Source organism: Anas platyrhynchos, chromosome 1, assembly GCF_047663525.1.
Source record: "Anas platyrhynchos isolate ZD024472 breed Pekin duck chromosome 1, IASCAAS_PekinDuck_T2T, whole genome shotgun sequence".
NCBI classification, from domain to species: Eukaryota; Metazoa; Chordata; class Aves; order Anseriformes; family Anatidae; genus Anas; species Anas platyrhynchos.
This window is the reverse complement of record NC_092587.1, coordinates 131401323-131428787: the sequence shown is the minus strand read 5'-3', so window position 1 is coordinate 131428787 and position 27465 is coordinate 131401323. Positions and strand designations below refer to the sequence as shown.

General features: G+C 40.6%; 1 protein-coding gene and 2 long non-coding RNA genes across 6 annotated transcripts in view; 2 read left to right on the top strand and 1 right to left on the bottom strand.

Annotated features, from left to right (window-relative positions):
• CLCN4 (chloride voltage-gated channel 4) overlaps positions 1-13574 on the top strand; it is a 46427-nt gene extending 32853 nt beyond the window's left edge. For all 3 annotated transcript variants that reach the window (XM_038173033.2, XM_038173035.2, XM_038173034.2), the window contains exons 10-12: positions 1635-2033; positions 7510-7726; positions 9253-13574. In XM_038173033.2, coding sequence (XP_038028961.1) covers positions 1635-2033; positions 7510-7726; positions 9253-9343 — 707 coding nt within the window. In that variant the 3' untranslated portion in view covers positions 9344-13574. The remainder of the gene's footprint in view (positions 1-1634; positions 2034-7509; positions 7727-9252) is intronic.
• A 1975-nt stretch (positions 13575-15549) lies between these two features.
• Positions 15550-25727, bottom strand: LOC119715525 (uncharacterized). Its single transcript, XR_005262639.2, has 3 exons — positions 25595-25727; positions 20652-21037; positions 15550-18055 (listed from the first exon to the last, which is right to left on the bottom strand). It is a non-coding gene; the product is annotated as an uncharacterized lncRNA (long non-coding RNA).
• Positions 20846-27465, top strand: part of LOC119715590 (uncharacterized) — a 62314-nt gene continuing 55694 nt past the window's right edge. For both annotated transcript variants that reach the window (XR_011805336.1, XR_011805334.1), the window contains exon 1: positions 20846-20976. This is a non-coding gene — a long non-coding RNA (uncharacterized lncRNA). The remainder of the gene's footprint in view (positions 20977-27465) is intronic.

The following is a 27465-nucleotide window of genomic DNA, read 5'->3' as shown; positions in this document are numbered from 1 at the left end:
GCACTCAGAGAAGAGCAGGAAAAGTGTCAGTTTCAGAATTTCTTGTTAACAAAGTTTGGATCATTTGTGTGATCAGTTATGGAGGAGCTAAGGGTAGGATTTACCTGTCTAAATTTACTGTCTGTAATGTAGACAGTAACACCTGAGCTGTGTTGATACCTGTCACAGTCAATACAGAAAAATGAGATACTCAGAAGTTCAGTCTCATCTGGCAATAGACATCTAAAACCAGGCAAATGAACAGATGAATTTGTCGTTGAAGGATTTGGTTTGTCTCCAAAGACTTTAAAGGCAATCTGGATGACCATTGTGAATATGAACACCTACAGCAATGTAGTGATGTAACAATAACTAGGTTTAATCTTACTGTCAGAAAGTGGAAAGCACTTTTTCTTACCCATAAATGGTCTTAATGTTCATAAAAGAAACAACACACAAAATGTTTGCTGTGATATTCCTGTTGACTGGTTAGTCAACAGTCACACCCTCTTTCAAAAGGTCCAAATCAAGGTGCAGAGGTTTTAATAGTACATTGAGACATACAGCAGCATGATAACCACTCATTCGTAAGCCCAGTGTTCTGTCTTGCTTAGGGAAAGCCTGTAACAAGTAGAGGAAGTATTAAACGATCCTTACTGTGATATCTGCTCCCAGCTTTTCAGGCTCAGTCATTAAGGCATTCCTGAGATGAAAGCTATATCCGGATCATTGTGTTAAATAATCAACAATTTAATTTTCCTGTATGTTGCTAGATTAAAAACATCTTTTAATGACCTGTTTGCTGATTTCTCACATCTAAAATGGTGCCATATTTTGAGGACTAAAAATAACAGATTTATTACTTTTACCTTTTGAACAGAGGCAAAGAAATGTTACCTAATAATTCAGTGATACATACACACTTTTCTACAGTTATATGATTGTTTTTATACTTTAATGTAAACTGAAGGAGTAAGTATGCTAGTAAAATGAAGAAAAGGATTGAAAAATATAACTACAACCCTGACTATAGCTGCATGCCTAGACGTAGCTTTAGACCAAGTTCTCTGGGTTCAAACTGGGTGTTATACTAATATCAAAATCTTGGGTTTAAGCTGTAATGTAGCTTGCAGTCAGTGGCCCTAAACTGTTCTTGTATAGAATTTTGTAGCCGTGGCATATCTGGAGATAATGCTCAGTTTTCTTCTCAGTATGAATGCTACAGGTAACCCAATGGAGAGACCAGCTGTCAATGCTCCCTAGGCTGTACTCCTACCTGTCCCAGCCAAGGTACTTAGCTGATCCTTGGAGTTATCTTCAGGTTTAGTTTCTGAAGTATCCAGTGTAGCTGAGGTTTTTTTGCATGCTTTATGGTTTGACAGCACAATCTTTTAGCATTCAATATTTGCTTTTCAATGTTGGCATCTTTGGCTTGAACAAGTTCACTCAACCTTTTTGATGAAAATCGCAGCACATGAAAAATCTCTTTCTTCAGGTAAATATCCCCAAAATACTTCACAAAGTATAAGGGCAAAGTAGTCATAATGAATAATCTCATGGCTTTTAGAGTGTAAGACACAAAAATAGGAATGAGTTGCTTAGCATGTACACTTAAAGAGTGCTGAGGGGAATGTGACTGCTTTCCTTGTTGGCAGGTGGTGTTACCCGAATGACGGTCTCTCTGGTGGTGATTATGTTTGAGCTGACTGGAGGCCTGGAGTATATTGTACCTCTCATGGCTGCAGCTGTCACAAGCAAGTGGGTGGCAGATGCCTTTGGGAAAGAAGGGATCTATGAAGCTCACATTCATCTGAATGGTTACCCGTTTCTGGATGTGAAGGATGAATTTACACACCGAACCCTGGCAACAGACGTCATGAGACCGAGGCGTGGTGAAGCTCCTCTCTCTGTTCTGACACAGGACAGCATGACTGTGGAGGATGTTGAGACATTAATCAAGGAGACTGACTACAATGGCTTTCCAGTCGTGGTTTCAAAAGACTCAGAGAGACTTATTGGATTTGCACAGAGACGAGAGCTGATTCTTGCAATAAGTGAGTAGAGAGTATCTGTGTATGTGTGAGTGTGACTTCATTAGGGATTTTGACAGCATAGGGTGTTAACAGTGTTGTTCACCTTGAAGGGTGGATAAATAAGAACCAAGCCAAATTTTCCACAAATCTGGCTTTTACTTGTTGCTAGGACACATAGCTGGAAGCTCTTCTATTGCAACTGTAGCCTTGATGTTTGTGAGATAATTTTGTTGTCACTCACAACAGTACAATACAATGTGCTAGAGACAATAAAGATAAGCACGACTTGTATGACCAGAAGTTTGCCAGAACCAGATCAAATGTCACTGCGGTGCTGAGCTTCCTGTAGTCTCATGGGCTTCCAGTGGCAGCTGGGGCAGTTGCTAACCTTTGTCACCCTGTGACAAAGTGCATGTCCATGTATTTCTTTTTGTTTCACTATCTCAGTTTTTTCTCACGTGCAGGCGTTTTGCACTAGAGATGGAAGACTTTTAATTGGAGGATGTCGATGTGATTAGATCTCAATTCTTGGTAAAGGATGGTTGAGTTTTGTCAAGCATCCAGTGTAGAGCTAGCCAGTTAACTCACAGCATGATCTAGATCCATAAGGATTTTGACCCATCAGATCCTTTCCTGTACGGTCTGATGGCTAGGTGGGGATCGCAAAGATGTGTTATATGAAAGCGTTTCCACCTTCCTTATACCCAGAGACACAAGTCTGCAGATGTCTGTAAGCCTGGGAAATCAACTCCATGGTCTGCTCTCAATTCTGAGTCCTATGGTGCTGAAGGCCACCCAGGCAGCCAGACAGGCTGCTGGCAGGGCATGGCTGCCTTATACTTTGCAGAGGGGTGAATTAGGAATATCCTAATCTCCCTGAAATGAAATTATTCCTCTCTGTGTGAGCCTGTTTCATCCTTCTGCTTCAGGTACCTTTAAAATAGCTGCTGTCTCAGATGGAGCTGAGGAATCTTCTATACTCTTCAGAAAAGAAAATCCCTAAATAGAAACTTGGGTTTAGAAGCCTACTTTCCTGCTCACAAGGACTTTTCACAAAGCTAAAATGAGATTTGAAAGAATGGTGCTCTTTAAAAGCACATTTTTGGATACATGTGTATTTCTGTCTATCAGATGTAAAGAGATTCATTCCAAGTGATCAGCCCTAAAATTTATATTCATTTATTCAGGGGTGCTCAGCTGTTACTTGGTTTTTCTCTTCTCATCCAATAGCAGAAACTCATCAGTGCTGGGATGCTATATACAGAAGAGAAAAAGAAATGACAGAGCCCAATTTTCTCCCCATATATATAAAGAATTTCTCAAAACACAGGAAAGCAGAACAGATATTGCAACCAGTTTCACAACTCCTCTAATTACACAGTTGCAACTTAACTTCCAAGGTGTATGGGAATTTAATTAATTAATTATTTTGTTAAAAACACACTATCACTGGTTGCTTCTTCCTCTAAAAAGAAGGGAAAAAGTCTATGAAGTCATAATCCTCTGCATACCAGTCTCAGTATAAGAGCATTTTAAATACACCAAAGTAAGGTCCAAGTCTGCTGCAATGCCCTCTTTAAACAACCAGTTTTGTCTGAGAGCTAATCTTCCTTTGGTAGTAACAAAAGGTGTACATCCAATCTAGGATAGTAAGTATGTGCCTGTAGTTTCACCAAAAGCGTAAATGCTAAGAGTTTATGCCATTTATGAAATAGTTTGTATTTTATCCTACTTTTGCTAATAATTTTCAAATGTCTTCTGCAATCCCCTGTGAGGAGTAAAAAACCTTAATTAAATGTTTTTGGCCTGCCCCATGTCTGGCTTTTACAGTGTGCATGCCGTGTCAGGGCTGTAACACTTGCTGCCATCCTAACTTTATAGCCTTCTGCATCTCCCTTGCAGAGAGGTATGTCAGTGAGAAAACTGCATGGAGTGAAGGTGCAAAGCCCTCACTTCAAAACCAGAAAGATCTGACACAGTCTGAAGTGAGTCATAAGTTTGAGCAGCTGAATCTTTTGATTCAGGTCATAAATGGCAACATAAATTCAACATGGTTGAATTGGCTTGCTAGGAGATATGTGAAAATGCCTAGCTATGCACAATAACAAAGAAATTAATTAAGAATAAACTCAGTGAACATTTTAGATCAAAATGCTTTCCTGTTTGAAAACTGTTTCTCTGACATCCACAGTTTCCAGAAGAAAAGGTATTGTGTCCTGACCTGATCTAATTAAGAGTATGTTTAATAGGATCAGAGACAGAACTGAGATTTAAAACCAAAACCTTATCTTCATAGATAAGTTTTCCTAAGAGGCTTAGCTGTAAGGGACCTTTGGTAACGGTCTTTCTCTAGTGCTGGGCATGACTGCTCCCTGATTTCATTCTGGGCCAACTCTGTGATACAACAGTTAATCTTTCCAGTACTTCATAATTTTAGGTGAGTATGGTTTGTGTCTTTGTGACTTAAAATCTAGATTTGGTGTCACTTTTCTAAGAGACATGGTATATGATTCCAGTACAGGGCAGAGCAAAACACTGGTTTTGTACCAAGCTAGCAATTTTTTGATAGTTAATCTTTCACTGAAGGGTAAAGTTGCTTTGCATTTATTGCAGAAGTCATTTCTGCTCTTGGGTAATAAATAATGACAGAGTATGTGTTGTATGACAGAGAATGTGTTGTGAACTTCCACCTCAGCTTGCTTCACAGTTGTGTTCATGGAGCCATACCCTAAGTCTCTCTAAACTATAAAATTACTGGCCAGGAGACAGACATCACATGTGGTAAAGCATCTTTTATTCTCCTGTTCGGGTTCTTATCTCCTGTTCAGCCTGACAGCATCCAGAGATACTGGAGTAATCTCTACAACCAGTATAGCCCCATCTGTGCAGCCCTGTAGCCAGAGAATGAGGCCTTTGGAAAATCAGAGTAAGGCTTGCAGATGTATCTCTGCTTTCACTACATTGTGCTCCACAGAATGTATCCTCAGTTTGAACTAGCTTTGGTACCTCTATGCGATGACATGTTGTGACATTATATACAATTATAGAATATTTCTGAGTATATGCTTTCAGCTAAGAAACTCCAGCTTTCTCTTGCTTGGTTAATTGTGCATCCGCAGTGTGCAGAACCAGGGAATTCACGGGAGAAATTCCCTCACACAACTGACTTGCTCTAGAAATGTATCCAGTCCCTGTAAAGTGGATGGCAATGCCACTTGTGATTCCTCTGAAGCACCTTCAGGAGGATTGAGTCCTTCTGTTGGTCCTTGTTGAGCAGGCGGGCAAGCAGGTCAGGTGAACCTGGGTGGTCAGAGTCACCCTCTGGGAATATGTGTCTATGTTTAAGATGACTCCTACTTCACAGTCAGGAGTATTTGACTCCGTAAAGCTCTTTTTTCATTTGGCTAGCTTTAGAGGTGTTGTACAGAAGGCAGAATCCAGGACACAAACCAGGTAGCCGGCATAATGTGCTTTCCCCAATGTGGAATTGAAAGAGCGACATAGTTAACATAGGCTGTGAACTCCTGAATATGAGAGGCCATTTCACATTTGGGAGAATTAATTCACTCTGTAGCTATGACAAAAGTCTTCTGTACTGATTACTCTGTAGAGCCAGACATCATCATCCACTCCTTCTGTTAAGTTATATCTATTTTCCTTATCCACTGTCTGCAAAAATCATCTGTTCTTCCGTTTTACCTTCTCTCTTAACTCCTCCATGCAGTGAGATTGCACATAAAGTCCACCATTTTTATGATGCCACTGAATTTGCTCAAAATTACTACATCATTCAAGTTGCTCCAGAGAGATGTTTGGCTTTCAAGAGTGAAGTCATGGCTTTGGCTAATCACTGTTGTCCAGGGTCATTGCTGCTTTGGGAACAGCAAAATAGCAACTAAAGTGCTTGGGCCTGTTGCTTTGGGTGCAGCTTCAGGAAGGAAATACCTAGCTGTCAAGGGCTTTTATCAAAGGGTGGGACTTACCTTCAGTTTGATTAATGATACCTCTTACTGCAGATCATATATCAAAGAGCTATGCAGGCATGTTCACACTTGAAATTGGATGTATGAATCAAAACAAGATGAGACAAAGTTAGCATCATTCCTATAAATTGCAATAGGGCTTGTAATATGTGGAGTGAGAAAGTTGAGAATCATAATATAGTGATATTAGGTTTGAGCCAGCACTGCTCTGGTTCCAGAAATATTACAAGACAATGATCATTACAAGGAAAAAAGTGCAGCTGGAACATGTTGGAAACCATTACTGTCTACACATTACAAGTTGCAGAAGCAAGTTTCTGCATTTTGATTGATGGAAATGAGCTCCAAGAATATATACATATGCTTTGAGTATGTCTGATTTGCTGTGCCTCTCAAGAACAGAAGCAGCCTATATTAATCAAAGATAACAATTCATACCATTTCCAAGAATTTATACCAAAAAAAAAAAAGAAAAAAAAAAAGAAAGAAAAAAAAAGACAGAATGAAACCCTCAGAGCCAAACAAAAGATATGCTTTTTCTGTGGAAAGACAAGTAGCCTTTCATTTGGAAATCCGTCTCAAACGTTGTTCACACCCTGTAGTGATGAATAGAAATGAGGTAAACACTACAGAGAAAATAAACCACTTCTATGCTAAAAATTCTTGTGGGGTGATACTTTAAAGTAAAAGGCTTATACTGATCATGTAAACTCCAGATGTAGTGTGCAGTTCACTTCATCGTTTGATCAAAGTATGAATGAAAGCTTTTGACCTTTTGAAAAGGTTCAAATACATACTGTTGAGGAAAATGTATCAAACTCATTTACTGCTATATATTGTTCCTCCTTTCGGTATCTTCTGTTAAGTAGGAAGCTTATTTTTTCTGCCCTTTTAGAGTCTCTCTATATAAACTCAATTTGAGAACTTAAGTGCAAAAGTGCATAATTTTCCCTGCAACCTGGAGAGGTGTGCCAGTCTAGAATAACACCCACACTGCTCCCATATTCCTGGGAAGTGATTTAGTCTTTTGCTACTTTTATGTTCATAAATAAATTTGCCATGCTCAGGTTTCATCAGCCCCACTGAGAAATCTGGAAACAAATAGGCTGCTCCAAAGCGACTGGGACCATATACAGGCTGTTGACTCCTCTCCTTCATGTGTGCAATAGAAGTTTCTGTTGTGATTCTCACAATGCAGGAAACATCCTATAACCATTTGAATTTGACGGTGATTTGGATTAGTGATGTTAATGAATGCAATGAGCCACGCTTTTATTCAGGAAAACATTATGCCAATCAAGTAAAAGTATGTATTTGTAAAAATGTTGAGCAAACTATATCAGAAGGAAACTCATGTTTTCTCCAAGACCTCAACTCTTAGGACCTCGGTAACTGTCTGACAAAAGGCTACTACTGCCTTTGCTTTCCAAGGGAGGACATAGTTTTTTCATTGTTATTATCAAGCCTGATTAACAGGCCTGACTCACGGTCTGCCTTGATCTTTCTTTATGCAGAGAATGCAAGGCAGCGTCAGGATGGGGTGGTGAGCAATTCCATTGTGTATTTCACTGAGGACCCCCCAGAACTGCCACCCAATAGTCCCCATCCACTGAAGTTGCGGCGTATTCTCAACCTGAGCCCTTTCACCGTCACTGACCACACACCAATGGAGACCGTGGTAGATATCTTCCGGAAACTTGGACTCCGACAGTGTCTTGTCACTCGCAGTGGGTGAGTAGATGCTGAGTCAAGCATGCTTCAAGAATCTTAGATTTTCTTTAGCATTAACAAAAACACTGTTTGTGCATCTAAAGCCAAGTATAGATAGTAACTAATTAATCAGTACCTCTGAGACACTCAGATAATATTTATATCCTATTTTGTGGGTGGAAAACGAAGGGAAGTGTGCCCAGTCTCTCTTCAGGGCAGCAAAAGAAATCAGACTCACAACCAAAATGCTCCTACTGGGTGTCATGGTTCATGCTATTCTGCCAAGTCCTTAGTGTATTTTTATTTAAATAAGGTAAAGATAAATACAAAATAATCTGTTGCGACTCCTACTGTATTTTCATTTTCAACAGAAGCAGATCTGGCAAGTAGTATTGTTTGCAAATGATGTGCCTGTTCCTAGACATCCAGCTAGATTGGATACTTATAAAGACTGTGATAAAGATGTCAGTTGAGGAAAAAATAATTCATTCTGCTTTCTTTAATGGAAATTTCAAAGGCATATAAACTGAAAGTCCACGAAAAAGTGTGGGCAAACATGACATTAGAAGAGCAAAAAGCTGCATAGTATGCAGTAGAAATAAATCTGGTGGTTCCAATGAGGTTTCCATTAATTTGGGAGTATTGCTCATCACAGGATCTTGTGGTAAGAAGGAACTTTACAACAGGACCGCAAAAGTAGAGCCATCATTTTCAAACGTGGAAGACTAAAATTTAGTCTTCTGCAAAACCCCTTTTTGTTATTCAAATATATTGCATATAATCTGTTAGTATCAACAGAGTGCACTCAGCATTAAAAAAAACAGGTACCATTTCTTGGGACAGATGTGTAGGTTCTGTTTTGAGGTGCTTCAATTTGGAAATTTTCATCTTGAGTTCTTTTAGTTCATTTCACTAAATGAAAAGTAGAATAGCTCTAACAAGGACATAGTTTCAAAATTCAGTGCCTCGCTGCCTTCAAGGAATATAAATAAAAGCCCAGGAACATTGAGCGTTAAAAAGTTTTTTTACTCTTGGGACTAGATGACCTGTAAGTCTCACATTTTGTGACAGATACAATTCGTTTAGTAACATATAAGTGTGAAATTATCACTCAAAGTTGAAGGAAGTGTTATGTCAGAAAGTGAGAGTTTCAGAAAGCCCATGCTTTTGCTTAGTTTGTGTACTATTAAACCCCATGCATGTCCTACATCAGGTCACTGGTGCCTTGGTTTTATGCTGTGGATCCTCTGCAGCCTGAGCCTAAGGAAATTCATTAGTTTGTCATATGAAGTGTCGGTAATTGTAGCTCCTTGCTCAATCATGTTCTCAGCAAAAGGAGATAACAACCCAAAATATTTCATTTAATGATCATGGCTGAGGTAGTGAACATACATGAGGTGAGAATGCTTTTTATAAAACAGAATTTCTAGGAAATAGGATGGACAGTGTTAATGGAAGCACTAAAAATGTCCCTGTAGCTAAAGAGGAAAAAAAAAAGCATGATAAATGAGATGATTGTTGACCTTTCCTTTCCTTTTCTCCTCTAGGAGGCTGCTGGGTATCATAACTAAAAAGGATGTATTAAGACATATGGCTCAAATGGCAAACCAGGACCCTGAATCTATCATGTTTAACTAGTCTGGTAAAGGACGAAGAAAGTAACCCCAGAGGAATCCCTTCTAGATTAACACAAAGGCTATGTTCAGTGTTTCATTTTGTTTAAAGAGAAAATGTAATGTGTATGAGGAATGGCCTAATATGTCTCCGACAGAGGGAGTGGATGCAGGATGGCACTTATTTAATGAGGAAAGCAGTTTAGAAGCTCTGAGCAGCTGCAGACATCAAGCTGTGTTTCCTTAATGAGTTACCTAACAGCTCAATTGGTGCATTGGTGGGCGTAAGTGATGTGGTGCTGAGAGACAAAGAGCCAGGAGCACCAGTGGGATGCATAAACATTCACAGGAACTCAGGAGGCAGGTGTGAAGACTAGCAGACACCGTTTATGCATAAATTGTTAGCAAAGATTTGTGTTGCAAACTGGGGAGCGTGTATGAGTAATGCCAGTTGTATTTGTTACTGAAATCATGGCTATTTGTTTGCTAGAGAATTATACCATTTTCATGAGGAAAAAAACGTCATGTTTTAAAATGAAAATTTTTGTCACCCTCATTTATTTTTTTAAAAGTTAAGTGATTTGGGACTGAAATTAAAGGAGCAAGAGCACACTTAAATTCATTTTAAAATGTAGTGTCCCCTGCTCCCTGTTTTAGTCCTTTGAATTTTACAATTTATATATATACAATTTATAAATATACAGTTCAGCATTTCTGTCAAACAGCTTTTCTTTATTAATAGTGAAATGTGACTTATTTCTAAGGATTTATTATTTCTCTATGCAATTTTGCATACAGGTACTGTAATATTTAGTATTACGTGGTTTGCTATGACAACAGGAAAAAGCATAAAAGCCCATGGAGGAATTTTCAAAGGCACAAAAGGGAGACTGGTATCCAGCTCTCATCAAAGCTAGTGACAAGAAATAGAATCTTTCGCCTGCCTCCCCTTATGTAAACAAAAATATTTTTTCACAGACTTTCTGAATTCTGCATTGATTTCTTATTCTCCATTGATTTCTTATTCTCCATTTAGTTCCTTTTCTTTGTTGCCTTTTCTTGGCACTTGTCCGCACCTGCTAAGAGATCGGTTAAGTTAATTTAACAACCACAGACATTTATTCTGTAGCAGATCTACTCTTTACACTTCTACTGTTAGTAATAGGACTGCAGAATTGCTCCCCACAACACTGTGGCAAGGATAAGGGATCAAAGCAACTGAGAATGCAAATGACAATAGCAAGGCTTTAATTACTGATCTATTCGCAGAAAGAACACATGATTTAACAACCCTCAGTAGGAACCTCTAAGCCACTCAGGTAAAAATGCTACGTTTTCTTAAACCCTGGTTCTGCATAAGATAAACACAGTCAACATTGTCTGTGTCAAAATACTAGCACTTTAGTCAAGACTGCTGTCACTAATAGGTGACCAAATTCTACTCTAAGTAACACATAATTCACACTGCCCAGTGTTTGGTTTACAACTATCAACATAAAGATAATGACTGGAGTTAGGCTGGATCCTAACTTAGGTTCCTCGAATCCCCAGCAGGAGGGCCTTCTGACCACCTGAGAGTCTGGACTATTCATTGAGGCATCTAAATCCTCTACTATTTTTGCTCAAATATATATAGATACCAGTAGATACCAGTTTGGATGCATCTTTTGCATCCAAATGTTTTTCAGAGACAGAGATTAGGGAAGAAGAATATGCCAGATGAACCTTTCATTACTCCAGACAAAACCCAAACTGTGTTAAATTGTAGGCAGTGTGCATGATCATTGTGTCCCTGAACTGAGACAACTAGCCAGGTGCACCCTAAGTTAGATGCCCAAAGTTACAAATTCCTCCTCTTATCTCCAGTGACCCTGCTTCCGTCTGGCAGGTGTCCCACTGCATTCACAAAAACTGTGGCCCAAATTGTTTAAGTAAAAGAAACGGAAGTGAAAGGATAATTTTAATCTGCTAAATACAGCATTTAACAATAGTGTTTGCAACAGACTGACATAAATATATGTAGCTCTGGCCAAAGCCCACAGATATTTCAGTGTATATTTTTGTTAAACATCTGCAGTACAATGTATTATTAAAGGGATATTGTTAAAACTATGAAAACTATAGGACTGAACAACCCTTTCACTCTGAAAATAGGAAATGCAACATAACATTGTTGTTTCTTTTGTTTTGTCTTTGAAGCAGTCATCAACCAAACTCATAAAAAAGCAACTGACTCAACCACCAAGCTCCTGAAAATTGGATTCCCTCATCTGAAGAGAGATGCCATCTTAAAAAATCAGTAAATTTCCAAAACTAAGCCCAAACGGGGCTTAGTACAAATGTCAGGTTCTAACCAAAATTACGAGAATCTAAGCTTGCTAATTTTTGAGGGCACTCTTGTTCTGACATTGAAACTGAAGTGTTTAACTTTTAATTCTTATAAATCTTAATGTTAGTATATGTTTGATGAACACTTTCTCCATCTCCCTGTATGTTTATATGGGAAGCAAGTGTGCAAACTCTCCCACTTGAACACTTCTAAATACCTCTTTTGCTCAGAAGTCAATAGAAATAAGTTAGGAAGTCCATTTAATTGAAATCAAACCCCATGCTTCACATATGTCAGGGAAAAGGAGAGGTCTTAATGCCTTCTCTGTTGGCCAAGGAAATTTCAGTCCATGCCACACTAGAATTTAGTCCATGGCAGAGCTAACTTTGAAGAGCATTCAGAGCATGTGTTTGCTAACAGAAACCAGGATAATACATCCATGCTGAAATAAAATGTCATTTCCTGAGGAAAAAGATATTGAGTCAGCTAACTGAGATTAAACTTGTGAATACGAACTCATCTGGGTATTGACTAGGGTTATGGCTCAGTCCATGGTTATGCATAGGCATAAACTTGCGTGGCAAATTCGCCTTAGTACCCAGAGGCCTGATCCACTAAAACCAACAGCCAGCCCTGTGATATCTTGTTGGCTCTTCTTATTAGGCTGCATATGAGAAGGACTCAGGGATATTCAAGGACTTAAGAACAGGGTCCATAAGACCAGCATGGTGGTGGTTTGTAGGAAGCAACAACAGAAGAAATTGAGACTTTAACTTTGGGACTACCACCCAAGCTAGAAGGTGGGTAAATGAGGGTCCAGCTCTTTTTCACCAAACATGTTCCTCTTTAGATGGCATCATTTAAATATTTAAGGGTCAGAGAAAAAGGTTTGAATGTGTAACTGTGTACATGGGTGGTTAGACTGCTGTTCTTAGTTCCAAAGTCTGTTCAAAATACACTAAATCTCCTTAGAGCAGGGACTGACATCTAGCTCTGCAGAAATGGCATAGGAATAGCTGACTTCAGCTGCTTGGTGTTATCATGGCTGAGTTAATGCTAGAATGATGAGGAAAGCTTAGAAACAGGACAGACTTTGATAATGAGAAAACTTCCAGAGATGGTAGTTGGCTGTAAGCCCTTCTGTTGAATTTCCTTCATGCTACAATTTTCATCGCTCTTAGAGTTTGAGTGGCTGCATGGAGAACACTTGTATAAATTAATATCATGCTTTTTGCAAAAAATGCAGTTATAATGTAATAATTCCCCATAACAAACCCATTATTAGTTACCGTTTTCCATCCTTATTCCCAAATGTGTCTCAGAAGTCAGTGAATAGACTCTAAAAGGCATAGATCTCAGCCTTCAGTATTTGAATCTGTATAACTCAAAATAGAGTCACATAGCCTGTTGAATCTGAGTTACATACGTACTTTGATATCCAGTGTTCAGTTTATGCAACCTCACATTCATGTAGTTGGATTTAAATCCTCACATTCAAGCAGTTGGACTTTGATGTCACATTAAACAAGAGAACAAAAACCTTTGAATGATGCAAGTTCAGTATTGTACCTTTGTTTTGCATGAACTGTGTTCAGTTACATTCAGCTTCTGATGTATACTTGAAGCAATTTGTACCAGAAAGTTTATTATTAAAACAGAGAACATGGATGGGATTAGCCAGATCCTTTGGCTGTCACAGTGACACTAATTATTAATTCTTATGCTTTGCAGAAGCAGAAAAAGAATGTTTAAGAATTACAGAAGACCCACTGATTCTGTGTTGGAATGACACTATTAAGAATATTGTTTTGCTTTTTTTTGTTTGTTTGTTTGTTTTAATTGTAGAAAATGGTATATATGTTGCACCTTATCAAAAACAATGTTTGGACTCTATTTTTTAAATAAAACTGACTTACTGTATTGGAAACATTGCTCGAACATATTGTTAATTGGAATATTGAATCATAATGTCTCTGTATGATTTTGATGTTTCTATTTACCACCTATAGGAATAATTCAAGCCGGATTAATGGTTTAGGATATCTAGTTCAGCTTTGGGTTACCTCATATGAAATTAGAAGTTAGTACAGTCCATGAAGTAGACTTCAAAGAATCAACCTTGACAGCTGGCTGTTTCATTTTTGGAAGGAAATGATTTTCACTTCAGCATCACAAATCCTTTATTAAAGAAATCTAAAAAGAGAAGAAAAAAGATTTATCCTATCAGGCTCTTCTGTTTACAATCATCATGAAATTTGTTTAAAGTTAAATGTCACAAAGCCCTTACTATTTCAGACTTTGTATATATATATTTTTTTTCATTTTTACCTTAGTTTAGAGCTAGGCCCAAAGACTGAAAATGGCAGGTTCAATTGTGCACATTTACTTGGATGAAACATCCCTTAAATGACAGAACTTTTGTGTAGTAGCAGAAAATGAGATTCATCCTGATTAATGTACTAACAAGCAAATAGAAAGGCGCTATGGCATTATGCAAATAAGACATTAATCAATGGTTTATCCAAAAGAAGCATTACAGATTTAAAGGCATGCTCCAGGGAACAAATTTGATAAGACTGATATGTCAGCATTATCCTAATTTAAGTTAAATTACTCACTTCAGAAGCTGGTGCTGGAGTCCCAGGGCCTCCAGCTTGCTCCGTGGATTGCTGTAGCTCTAACATGGCCCAATGCATACATGAAGAAGCCAGTAGGCATCAGGCTTGCAGCAGCATAAATAAGCAGTAATTGTTCCTGTAGTTTGTAGTTGGTCACGAGGGACTGAGCCTTAGACCTACCTGTCATCACTTGTGATGGCAGACCAGGAAATGGAAGAGAAAATGTTGAGAGGAATCCAGCGTTGCCCTGTCACAGCTGTGCACCACACATCCTGGCCTAGGTGCTCGGTTCTGCTAAACCAAATGGCCTGTTGCTATCCACGTGCCTTTCTGCTCCTTCAGGAGCCCCCTCCTTATTTACTTGCTACAAGCAATATTGTAGCAAATTACAGTTTTTGCCCTGGTCCTCTGCTCCAGCTCCAAATGCAATCTTGCTCCCACTGTGGTAGCTTAGTCCACCACCAAGCACCATCTTACAGGCTACATCCCACACAAGAAAGGTGCACCTGTGGTAGGTGGGCTTTGCTCATGGTATACAGGATTTTTTATCACTCCCTGCTGAAGGATATGGAAAACTTGGTGTGACTTGCAGTAGTATTCTGCATTGAGTTTTCTGATTGTTTTTTGGCTTGCTATCTTAACACATTACCAAAAAGATGGACTTTTCAGAAAAATAGTTGCTGTATTTGCACAGATCAATGTATGTTCACCATCTCAACCAGTAAGTAGTGAATCCTCAGTGAAGGCAATCAGGAGCTGGGAAATGACTGGCAACTATACACTGAAGCACTTACGAGCTCTCAGAATTTGTCAGGAACTGCTGACCTGGGGCTGCAGCATTTGGTCAACTCTGCATCTCTTCTTTCATCTTTCTTGCATTCTGAGCATAATTAATATGCTCACTTTGAGTGCATTATAAGCACAGCTTGAGCACAGTTAATGATTTCAACCCGTGCTATCTTCAAAATTATCTTGTATAGTCAGGGTCAAAACAATCTGAGTATTCCTATGGATACAGTGTTTTCCCCAGCTTCTTCAGCTGTGTTTCATTTGAAAAAGGATTCTGCAGCCTGAACAATCAGTGCACAGCTCCCCGTGGGGATTTGCAAAGCCCCTGCGGTCCGTCTCCGGCTTGCACAGCCTTAGGAGCAATGTCTGAGTGGGCCAGCGTTCATTATGGAGCACATACTTTACAGATTAAGCAGCCTTTCTTAATCCACAAAGACTCAGTAAAGGGCCCAGAAAACAACAACAGCAACAACAAACACACAACAAACATGCAAATTGCTTAGGAAGCTAGACAGTCAACTATTTTAACCACAGAAAATTGTTTTGTTCTCAAAGTTATGTCCACCATGGTGTCTAGCTCTCAAGAGGACCATCCCCAGTGCAGTATTTGCTCACTAGTTTCCTCACTAGGAAGGAGTAAGATTTCAAGCTAAAAACATATGTATTTCTATGGAGGACAATCAATGTTATAAAATGTATCTCAAAAGATAACATTTTCCCCACTTTGTAGTAAGCTCTTTATTTTAATAGCTGTTAGTGAGGACTAACTGCACTGCACACAGGTCAACATGAAATGCTTCTGGGCTGGTGCATCAAATACTGAGCATTTCTCCTTTGATAAATGTAGTAGATAGGAGTGCCTGGAATAATTTTGCCATGGGAAAGGACCATTTTAAATAATTAAAGTGGCATGACTAGAGGAAAAACATAACTCTAAAGTTTACCACCAGGTAACATGGAAAGGTATTTCTGTATTATGAAGCCCCAAGGTTTATAAAATAATATTTAACATTTACATCTTTAACAAACTTGCATTTTGCCTCAGACAACTTTTACTCATCCAACTCTTATATTAGATCACCATTAGACACCATAATATCTGAAAGAATTGGAGGGGACAATAAGACTCTTGAAGTCCTCAAGCCTGGGAAAAGAAACATCTAAGCTTTGCTGCAGTTCAGAGGTGGAGGACACAAACTCTAACAAAAGTCACAGCATGGCCCCAGTCAGCAGTGAGTTCCAGAAAACCAAAGTACAAGAGTTGCCATCTCCAGCCCTTACCTTTTGCATAATAGCCTCATGGTTAGAGATTTTTGGGATCTGGTAGGGCTGGGATCCATTTATCGTGTTAGGTCAATATCCCAGTTCCCATGATACCAGCTCTTCTGGGTGTTGAGTGGCACCTGAGCGTATTTAGACCAGCACAGCTCCCCTTTTTGTAACTGCTGCTCTGGTTGGGTTTCTGGCAGGCCAGCAGGAGCATTGTTCTACAAGCACTTGTAGGCTTCTACTTAGAGATGTCTCAGCTGGCTATTCCGATTGACTTTGAGATGCACATTCTGTACCTGGATTTTTCATAGGGAGCTTGGGTGCCTGCTTAGACTCTCATAATTACCAGAGTGGGGTCAGTTATATTTTCAGGCATTGCTATAGCCTGAACACTGTCCTTGGCTTCTTGCAAGTACAGATACAAGTATAGATTAGATGAAGTCTGAGATTACCTCTTCAAAATTCCTTCTGAATATGCTGTTTTCCAGACTGCTAAACAGTTGGTTCACAGTTTTGGAATCCTTAAGGTATTTCTTTGGTACTGAACATACAAATGGTCAAACCGCTTGGAAAAAAATATCAGCAAACTAAGCCAAAGAATAAAACATTTTATTTTTTGTTGAATATTTAAACTGCATCTATATGATCACTGCTTGAGATCAATCATCATTTGGATTATTGTAGTAATTCATGATTTTTAATCTCTATCCTCTATTTAGGTACCTGTTTTGCCATTATATTTTATATACTTGTTCAAGTGGTACTACAGTTAGGGATATAATAAAAGTATAAGCTCAGTCCGACTGAAGGTTTCCATGTCACAGATATTCAACATTTTATCTGAATTAAGTTTTGGCTACATCTCAACTTTTGAGGAACGCTCCCTCAAAGCACTAGTCACAGAAGCACAAGGAATAAGTCATAAGCTGTGCTGTACCTCTCCCTTCCAAGACTGGGAGCTTGAAGTCATGAAATCATCCACTTTCTCTCTGCCAAGCTGGTTTTGGGCAATAGAAATCCCTGTCCTTTCGACAGCTACAGTGGCTCCAGTTTAGTAAATTGCACAGTGCCAGACTGCCTCCCTCCATACACAAAGGCATTCTTCCACGTGTAACAGTTCCCCCTCCATATAAGGAAAAACAGGTATGGCAGGTAACACCCTTATCTCCCTCCTGCTTTTCTCATTTCATGCTCTATGCTGTATGCTTCTGCCTTTCTTCTCCTTGAGCCTCAAGTTCCAGCCCACTCTGCCTCCCTGCTGCAACTTTTCTGTAATAACCAAAAGAAAAGCCCAAACCCCAAACAAATCAACACATCTGCTCTTTCTGTTGCAGTGGGGCTACTGTGCAGAATACAAATTGGCAAGGAGGAAAGTCATTAACTGAGCAATCGTCTGGTTCCCAGCATTATTTCCACAGAATAAACATTCAGTGCTGGTGAAATGTGAAAGACAAAACATAGAGGGACTGGGACCCAGTTTGCCCACACGATGTCCTGATGTATACAGACTATTGTACCAGATTCTTTCTCATCTGCTCTTCTTCTGGCTCCACATTATATTTCTGTCTTCCTGATGTTCAAGCTTGAATGACACGGAGGGAGAGGGGGAATTATTGCCATGCCAAGAACCCTTTTTCTCAAGAGAATGCTCCATTCATGATGATATGGAGTATCTTGAGCTGGACAGCCTCTGCCTCTCTTACTGAAGCTGTTTCATTCTCCACGAAAATATCTATTAAGACAAAAAGAAAATGGCCTTAAATGTGATTACATTTGCTCACTGGATAGAGAGGCAAGAACTGAACCCCAGGCTCCTGCCTGCGAAAGGAACGCCAATACCACTGATATGTTTGTGTTAGAGGGTTAAGTCTGTGGGAGCAGGGAAATTAAGGAACTATGAGATGTGGATGTTGTAAGTGCCAGGCGCAAATGTTGTGAGATCCAGCTGGAAATTCAGCCCAGAATGAGACCTATGGAGAGGCAAGGTTTTCTGCACACCCATCCTCCCCGTTTCTAATGGGCAACCTCGCACTCAGAAAATAAACTTCTGCCGTTTCCGTGTGGGTGCACAGTTACACTGGGCATCATATAGAAGTGTGAGCCCTTCATGCCAGCCTGTTAACACTGACCATCTTCTCCAGTGTAAAAACCTGCAACAACTGTGATAGACACAGAGGGAGTGAGGGGCAGAAACACCAGGTACTCTTCTCTACCTAGAGCCATATTCAACAGCAGCCAGAGCAGCCGTGCTGCCGCTGCCTTCCCTGCATGGCCACTGCCCCGCCACCTCCTCCCAGCCCCATTGTCCCGGTGCTTTAGGGCTCTGGGAACAGAAACAGCCAGAGGAAAAGGTGGGGAACTGCGATAGCTGGCTGAGGATCCTCCCGGTTGGGACTGGCCTCTCAGCTGGGCCCCAGCAGGTCTGACCGGACATTTCCTTCCCACCGTTCCTTCCTGTAGGCCTTACAGATATTCAGTAACTGCATCGCCCTGCACAGCCACACCAGGAATCACAGTGATCTTGTTTTCTGACAGAGATGCACACAATCTTCCTGCCCCGGGAGAACAGAAAACCAAACCCATCATTGCAACTACCACAGCTCCATCTGCTCTGAGCACAACAGAGGGGCAATTTGTCAAAGCAGCCAGACACTGTCCCGCACCACCAAAAGGCCCCACAACTGTCTTCGTATTTTGACTCTCTGTGAACTTCAAAGAGAATATCTTATCTTTTATAAGGGTATTCAAGTACCCCAGGATGCTTGGCAGAGGCCAATATCCTCAGTGTGAGGAGGAGTTGGATGTGGTGGAAGTGCCCTCCTGGCAGGCCGTGACACAGCAGTCGGCATTTCAGGTGCCCCAGCAAACACTCCCCTGACCCGCTGCTGCTGAACTGGTCGCCCGGTGTGGTGTTTGGTGACCCACTGCTCCACATTCGGGTTATTTATTAATCACTGTCAGGGCAATGAGCCTGAGTTTAATTTAATTGCTCCAGAGGTTTCAGGTCGCAGAGGCCCACGAGGTGGCGTTCAAATACTCGGTATGGCAGCGCGGCACGCTCGGTGCCACAAACTGTGCACACGCTGACAAAGGCAGCAGGGTTTTGATTCGTGTACGACAAGATGTCTTACTGTTTGCTCTAAATTTATAAATAATCGTTCTCATCAGTTTTCTTCGGTATGCCAATTAAAAGCGAATGCATACATATATATAATTTTTAGTCTGATGTGCTGAGCTCTCTAGAGGGAAAGGGAAGGGGAAAGGAAAGAAAGAAATCTTTTCTTTGTTTAGACTATTTGGCAGGGCTCAGGCATGCCTGTCTCCTTTGGCTTCTTAAACCACATATCACATCTGTAAAAACATAGTGGCAAAAGGAGGAAAAAATAATCTGCAATGCTTTCCTGGTGGTTTCTGTGAGGCTTTCATGTAACCAATACGTTTTCATCAATTATGCATTTAGGTCACAGGAAGAGCTGGAAGAAGGAATTCCTTTGCCATTTCAAAGTTGCTGTCAGGAAGTAAATATAGCCAAGCTGATGGAGCTAGAAGAAATACAGTTTTGTTCTTCTGTCCTGATATTTTTCCTCTCCACTTTCTTTACCATCATTTCTGTTTGTGCAAGCATTTCCCCCAGCATAGCAAAACTGGTGGAGGGAATGCACAGAGGCCCTTTGAGCATGGAAATCTCATATTGTGTAATAGCAGTTCTAAAACATAAGCAGCATTAGGCAATTGACTAAAAGGCCTTCCCTGTAAAGCATTTGGTCAGATCTGGAAAACAGCACAGGCTCCTTGGTGGGCAGCATTGCCATATGTAACCTTTAGGCTTCTGTGCAATTTACAACCTGAAGTTAGGTGCTTAAATACCCTTTTAAAAGTATAATGAGACTTAAAGGCTAAGGAATGAGTTTCGCTGTAGCCAGCACACGGAGCATGCAAAAGTCCATAACAGCTACTGAGAAATACCAGAGAAGACCTTAAAATCTTGCCTCTTCCCTATATTAGAGCTCAGAGAAGCCTCCTGTCTCTCCAGACCATACGTCACACACACATACCACAGTATGGATTACTTGCACTCTTTTCTTGTGAAAAGAGGCTGAGAACTTGTAGAAATGTTTCTGGAGCTGCTGCCTGCATCTTACAAGCACTCAGAGCATTGAGCAGGAAGCAGCAGATGGGGACTCAGTACTTATTTCCGACCCCCCCCCCCCCCCCCCCAAGCAAAATTAATGTGGGAGAAGCAGGAGGAAGAAGAGAGATACTACTGCAGTTAGCAGGAGAAGGACCCACTCTTTCTCCCAACTTTTTTTTAAACATATTTTACTTACTTTTCTTAAATGTAAAATCTATTATAAGCCTTGGGAAAAAGGACAGAACTGAAGTCTTCCACCTCTGAAGTAAATGCCAAAGCAATTAGGCTAGAGAGTCATGTTTCCCTTTGTGTACTGCTGAAATCATGCATTCCTGTGGGCCAGCTTCAGCAGGAAAGGCAAAGAGAGCTTTTCTCTCTGCTCATTCCTAGCCTCAAGGTCAGGGTGGTCCCTTGAGAGTCTGTAGCTGCAGCTGATAACTCCAGGCTGAGGAGGGTCTTACAGACAGGTACTGCTCTTCTGGTGCATTCATCTGGCGCTTCTTCCTTGGGTAATACTGAAGGTAAGTATTTTGTGAAATTCAGCAATGCCAGCTCAGGCTGTGAAGATCAGACTTGTCAGCCCTAAAAGATGAGAGGACTTTTCAGTCCTAAAGGGTGGGACATGGTCATTAGCCCTTCCTCTGGCCTCCTGGTACCCAAGTTCTCCCATGTACTAGAGGGTGTCTCCAAAAGCTTTGGAGTTCATGGCTCCACACGATACACTTACTTAGAGATCTCTAACTGGCTCTGAATAATATAGATCCAGAACAGGAGGCAACACGGGTCTGAAACAGCGCAAACATAGGTTGTGCTAGCCAGCCTGCATGCTTATATATTGTAGGCTCCCTTCTAGGAGGGGTAGACAGAAAACTAGAGAAGGGTGCTGTACCTGCAGAGCTACAATACCCTGGGACCAGGGTTAGTGTCGTGGCATAGCACGTATTACTCTGTACCAGGATGTTTGGATCGATGTGTCTGGTAGCAAGTACACTGATTCTTATTAACTGCGAGCAATCTGAGAGATGAAAAGCAGATTTCATGAAAATTCATTTGAAATTGTTAGCAACTGAAATTTCATATTACACAACGAGTTCCTTTATAGATGTGGACTGAGGTTATCTCTCTTCCATGATGGAAAAAAGGAGTATGCCTCTTTAATCCAGGGCAATTTTTATTCTGTTGATTTTAGTTTGGGGGTAGAACAGCTAAGAACTCTTTTAAAGGTTAAACTTAGCATATCTGTATTATATTTTACCTATCACTTAAGATATTTAAATTGTTTCTTAAAATAGTCTTCCTAGTAAGCAGAAAAATCTCTGAACTGGCTAAAAAGAAAAAAAAAATAATGTTAAATTCTGCTTTAATTAAGGTTACACATGCAAAAGTTAGCAGTTTGCTTATGTTCATGAAATAAATCTGTCCTGTGAGACAGGGCATTTGGAGGCAGAGCTCTTTCATGACTTCCTCTTGGAGGTGTCCTACTTTTTATGGAATACTTGAATATTCATTTCACAGAGTGAGAGTGACTTTATGGAACAACCTCTAGGACTTTTTCCTAGGGCCCCTAGTTCTGCTGTTCCCTAGCTTTCTCTAGTAAATCATTAATTGTTTAGCCAATGTTGAACAGTAAGAGTAGAAGAAATTAAAGCTCCCTCTGATATCATCTGCTAGTCCTGGTATTCTCCTGAGGATGTCTCCTAAATCACCAGGCTGCTGACTAGCATTAAAAAGTAAAAAAAAGGCATTTCCGAGAGTAAAAGTCTTCATTTCCTTTACTTTTCTTGCAAATACAATGAAGTGGATCATGCAGAATGAAATAAAATCTTTCTGTGACATTTTTGTGAGGAAAAAGCACTCAGAAATATTGCGGTCTCCCTCCACCCGAGAATTTAGTTTTATTACACAGGCAAAAGCATCAGTCATTTCTACAGCCCCTCTTAACTCCTTGTGGGCACTGAGATCCAGACCTTACCATTTCTTCCAGGGGTCTACCTTACTAAATTGGTGGAACAAAACCTAGTCCTTTGTAAAAGCACTAAACCATCCATTTGTTTCGTTGGACCCAAGATTTACAGTCTGTGTATGAAAGATAAGAAAAATCAGGCTTTGAAATTCCCTTTGACAAATTTTGCAGCAGTAGAAGTATTAACTCTGCTCTCGTAGTCGGTACTTGGTTTGAATTGTTCTGTTTTACTTTGCTCTAAACTCAGTTGACTTTCTGTTTTCCAGCATCACTATCAGCTAGAAATTACCTTTCACCCTAGAACTGTATTTTTTCCTTTTCTGTACAATAGTATATATTGAAGTGTGTTAAGTGCTTTTAAGCCATAGACTGGCAGGTGCTATATAAATGTTTATCTTTTTGTTATGATTGCTAAAAAAGCAGTCAGCTCAGAGGTATAGAAAAGAAAATTAAGTAACCCCACCTTCTGCCCTTGGTTTTCAGATCTATTTCATAACCAATTCAGCATGAGAAATCCCTCACAGAAAGAAAATATTCAAAATGCCATGCAGCACAAAACAAGGATAATTTTAATCCACGTTAAATTCCCAGATTTACAGTCACAGTTGATTCATTTCTGAAATGGCCAGCTAAGCAGTTTATTCAGGACAAATGTAACTGAAGAATTTCATGACAAAAAAAACTTTTATATTCTCTTTTTTTCCCTCGTTCTGGATTTTTTTCTGCTTTCATTGAAGTGGTGTTTGTTCAGAATGTTCAGTCCGGTGGGATAGTGGAAATAAGGAGGATGTCTTTCTTTGGGGAAAAAGACTACGTGGCACTCAGTAGTATGTGGGTTTGCTGGACCATTCTTGTGCTATTGTTTCAGGACCACTAAGGTTTACTTAAAAAAAAAAGTTTCAGAGAGGCCAGGTGCCTTATATTATATGTGTGAGTGTTCCTTCCTGACCAAGTTGCTTTTCCCATTAGAGTTTTGTCCCATTCTCTATTTGAGTTTTGTTTCCTGTTCCTTTTCGTTTCACCTTAGCTTTTCACACAATGACATCTAAATAGAAAGAGACAGTCATTGCCATGGCTTTCACTCTGAAACTGAACTTCCTGGCTTTTATGACTCATAATCAATCCCATAATGTCCTGTGATTTCCACGTATGAGTGCAAGGAGTAAAAGGGAGTTTATTTTGCCTGTATGCAGACAGGCCAACTTTCACACATTAGGAGCAGCAACTAATCACCCACAGCATTTCCTAACGTTTATGGTGCTGGCAGACAGCTGTTTTTGTTCCGATATGATGGTTTCTTTGCAGACTCCTGCTGCCAGCAATGTCTCAACCACTTTACTAGTGCTCTATGCACAGCACATCCTCAGCTACTGCCTTTATTGCTACTTTCTACTTTACACACAAAAAAGCAAACTAGACTGCCAACAAATACTAAGGAGACAGGCATATTGTTATAGCCATCTGCTGTACCAAAGGGAAATTTTAGTTATCAACACCTAGAACTAAAAGAAGAAAATAGAAACATATAGGCATGCAGCCCAGGTCCCCCAATATGTTTTTGACCTTACATTTTGGTTTCTGATTTATTTTTTTTCTTTTAAAACTTGAATATTTTACCATTTGAAGGGGTAAAAATGTGTAAGTTCTATTGTTTATGATATATGATTTTTTTTTTTTTTTTAAGTTGTGTATATTCTCTGAAAGTTAACCTATGTTACTGTAAATACATGTATCCCACATATGCTATACACATATAGAAGTTTGGGCTTTGCCTAAATAATCATTGGTAACAGTATTTAACAGCTTTTTAATACTTGACTTGATTAGTGCAGAGTTTAGGATACTGGGAAAAACATCCATTCATTCCATCTCTGCAATGCTAGCTACACCACTTTGTCTACAATTTCCTATCCTGCAATCTTGTTCCAATATTTTGTGTCTTCAAGGACTTCAAAAGTGTATTCTTGGAGCCAAAAATATGCCCCATTGCTAACCAGCAGGCCAAGCATCCACTTTAAACAGAACTAGTGTTGGAAGACTAGCATCTTATGCTATGGGTAGCATGAGATTGAGTTCACAAAGGCTGCTGTGAGGCACCTGTGTTCTCTTTCACCAGCTCAGCCCAATGATTTGCAGCCTCAAGATATATCTCCTAGGCATGAAAAAATGGGAAAGACTCAACAAATTCTGCAGATGTCTGATCCACCATCAGTTGTTAAATATGGGAGAAGAAATAAATGGATTGGGGGAAGGGGAAGAGTTCCCTTTAATCTATTCCTTAAACTAATGTTTATGATCTTTGAATAATGAGGTATTAAAATCTGAATATTTGAAGTATATTCACTTTCCTTCACTCCTACTGATACAGACACATTTTTAATTATGCATATTTGTTCAGTACAGTCATGCTGTTTCTAACTTCCATCTAATTATTATTTATGTGATTACAGCTCCTAGAAGACCAGTCACAGACCAGGAGGCTATTGTGCTAAATGTAGAAGATGGGCAAAAAAAGAAAAGTCTCCAACCCCAAAGATTATAGGAAATCTGTCCATTTATTTAGATGCTGTTTTTCCAGTTGGTGTTATTATGCCTTTAATTATTCTGCTACATGCAAAGACAGCAAAACCCAAATGAAGCAAACATCATTTTCTAAAAACCAACACAAAGAACAGATCTAAAATATGGCATGATTTGCCAAAGCATCTAAATCTCTACACTGTTCTGGCAGTATAATGCTAGTTACAATTTAAAATTCATTGGAAAGCTCTAAATAGTTTGTTAAAAACTTTCCTAGCAGGGCAAGCTTTTTTTTTTTTTTAATTAAAAAAAATCATAATTGCTCACATTAAGAACAAAAGAAAACAAAACAAACAGAAAACACCAAGCAAGTCCCTAATGCAGGAATTAGAGTGAAATTCTGTGGGTATCCATTATAGGAGCTCAAACTTGTCAGCAGTTAACTGCCCTATCTTGTGTTTCATCTAAGGCATGTAGATTTAAAGAAGCTTAAATAAATGAATAAATAATGCTTCTTTTTGTAAGTGTCTAATGCACAAAAGGAAACATTGTCCCAAAAGACACCAAAGAACACTTTTCTCAGCACATCAGAGATGTTTGGCAGACCTGCTGGAAAGAATTTGCAGTCTACTTAACTAGGTATCAAGAGATATCACCTCTTCACGTGCCGTCTCCAAAGACACTGCCGTAGCTCCTACCATGGCCCTTTCCGCAACAATGCAATTATCATAAGCAGACAACATCCACTGACTCAGCTGGAGGACAGACTTCGGTCTCAGCTACATCCGCTGCAATATAATGTTACTATGAGACTTGCTCTGATCATTCTAGAATCACAGAATGGTTTGGTTTGGAAGAGACCTCGAAGTTCATCTAGCTTCAACCCACCTGCCATGGGCAGGGACACCTCACACTAGACCAGGTTGCTCTAAGCCCCATCTAACCTGGCCTGGTGATGGGGCTTCTGGAAGCTATGTTAGATTAGGGCCAGTTTCAGCAGGCTCCAAAGGGACACGCTGCTGCCCAGAGCCGAGCCGATAAGCCATATTGTTTGTGCCTCTGGGAGAGCAGATTTAAGTAAGAAAATAAAAACCTGTGGCACAACAGCAGCTGGGAGAGTGAGGAGTGAGACCCAGCCCTGCAGACCCCATGTGAGTGCAGCAGGAGGGCAGGAGGTGCTCCAGGCAGGCAGCAAGGCAGCAGCAGTTCCCCTGCAGCCTGTGGAGAGGCCCCTGGTGGAGCAGGCTGTCCCCCTGCAGCCCATGGGTCCCACATGGAGCAGATCTCCACGCTGCAGCCCCCCAATGGGTGGAGGAGCCCCCGGTGGAGCAGGTGGATGTGGCCTGGAGGAGGCTGTGGCCCATGGAGAGCCCCCGCAGGAGCAGGCCCCAGGCCGGAGCTGCAGCCCGTGGAGAGGAGTCCACGCAGGAGCAGGGGGTCTGGGGGGAGCTGCCGCCCACCAGTGGGGGACCTGTGCTGGAGCAGTTTGCTCCTGGGGGATGGACCCCTTGGTATGGAGCCATGTGGGAGCAGTGCTTGAAGAGCTGCTGCCTGTGGGCAGCCCCCGCAGGCTCAACTGGGGAAGGATGACATCCCATGGGAGGGACCCCATGGGGAGCAGGGGCAGAGTGACCGTGAAGGAGCTGCAGAGATGAAGAGTTAGGAACTGACCACAGCCCCCATTCCCCACTCCCCTGCACCCCTTGGGGAGTTAGGGAGGGGAGGAGGTAGAAAAGGGTAGATGGGAGGGAGAGGGGAAGGTATTTTTGGTGTGCTGTTAGTTTCTTGCTGTGCTAGTGATAGGAATAAATTACATAAATCTCCCTATGCTGAGTTTTGCCCAGGACAATAATTGGTGATTGATCTTCCTGTTCTTGTCTCAACCCTTGAGCCCTTTTCCATTGTATTTTCTCCCCCTTTTCCTTTGGAGGGGGATTGAGAGAGTAGCTATGGATGAGATGGAGTTCAGCTGCCCAGCAGGATTAAAAACACCACATGTCCAATAATTTGCTGAGGGTACACTCAATGCATGTTGCTGACAGATGTTATATAGAACTGGTCCCAGTACAGAACCCTAAGGAACACCACTTGTCACCAGTCTCCACCTGGAGACAGAAGATATAATCACATGGAAGGAAGGACAAGGTATATTATAGCCATGTTTTAACTGTGAATTGCAAGGTAGCCATACTTGTGGGTAGAAGCCTGGTATGTGCAGACATGAACTGGGAAACCATTTGAGATCAACCAGATCTCTGCTAAATATGATAAAATCTATCAATATTATCAATGGCACACAGTGGCTTTTCGGGACTCAGGCCACATTAGGCATAACATCCTGTCCCCAGTATGACACAGCCCTACAGCAAGCACAGCAATCGCAGCCTCAGCAGCACTCTGCTGAGTATGATCAGTCTTCGCTCCTCTCCTGTGCCACACTGTCAACCAGCGGACAGATTTTCCCCTACCTGCCCTGAGTAAGACCAGCATTTAGCAGTGCTCCTTCCAAAAATTCAGGGGTCTCTTG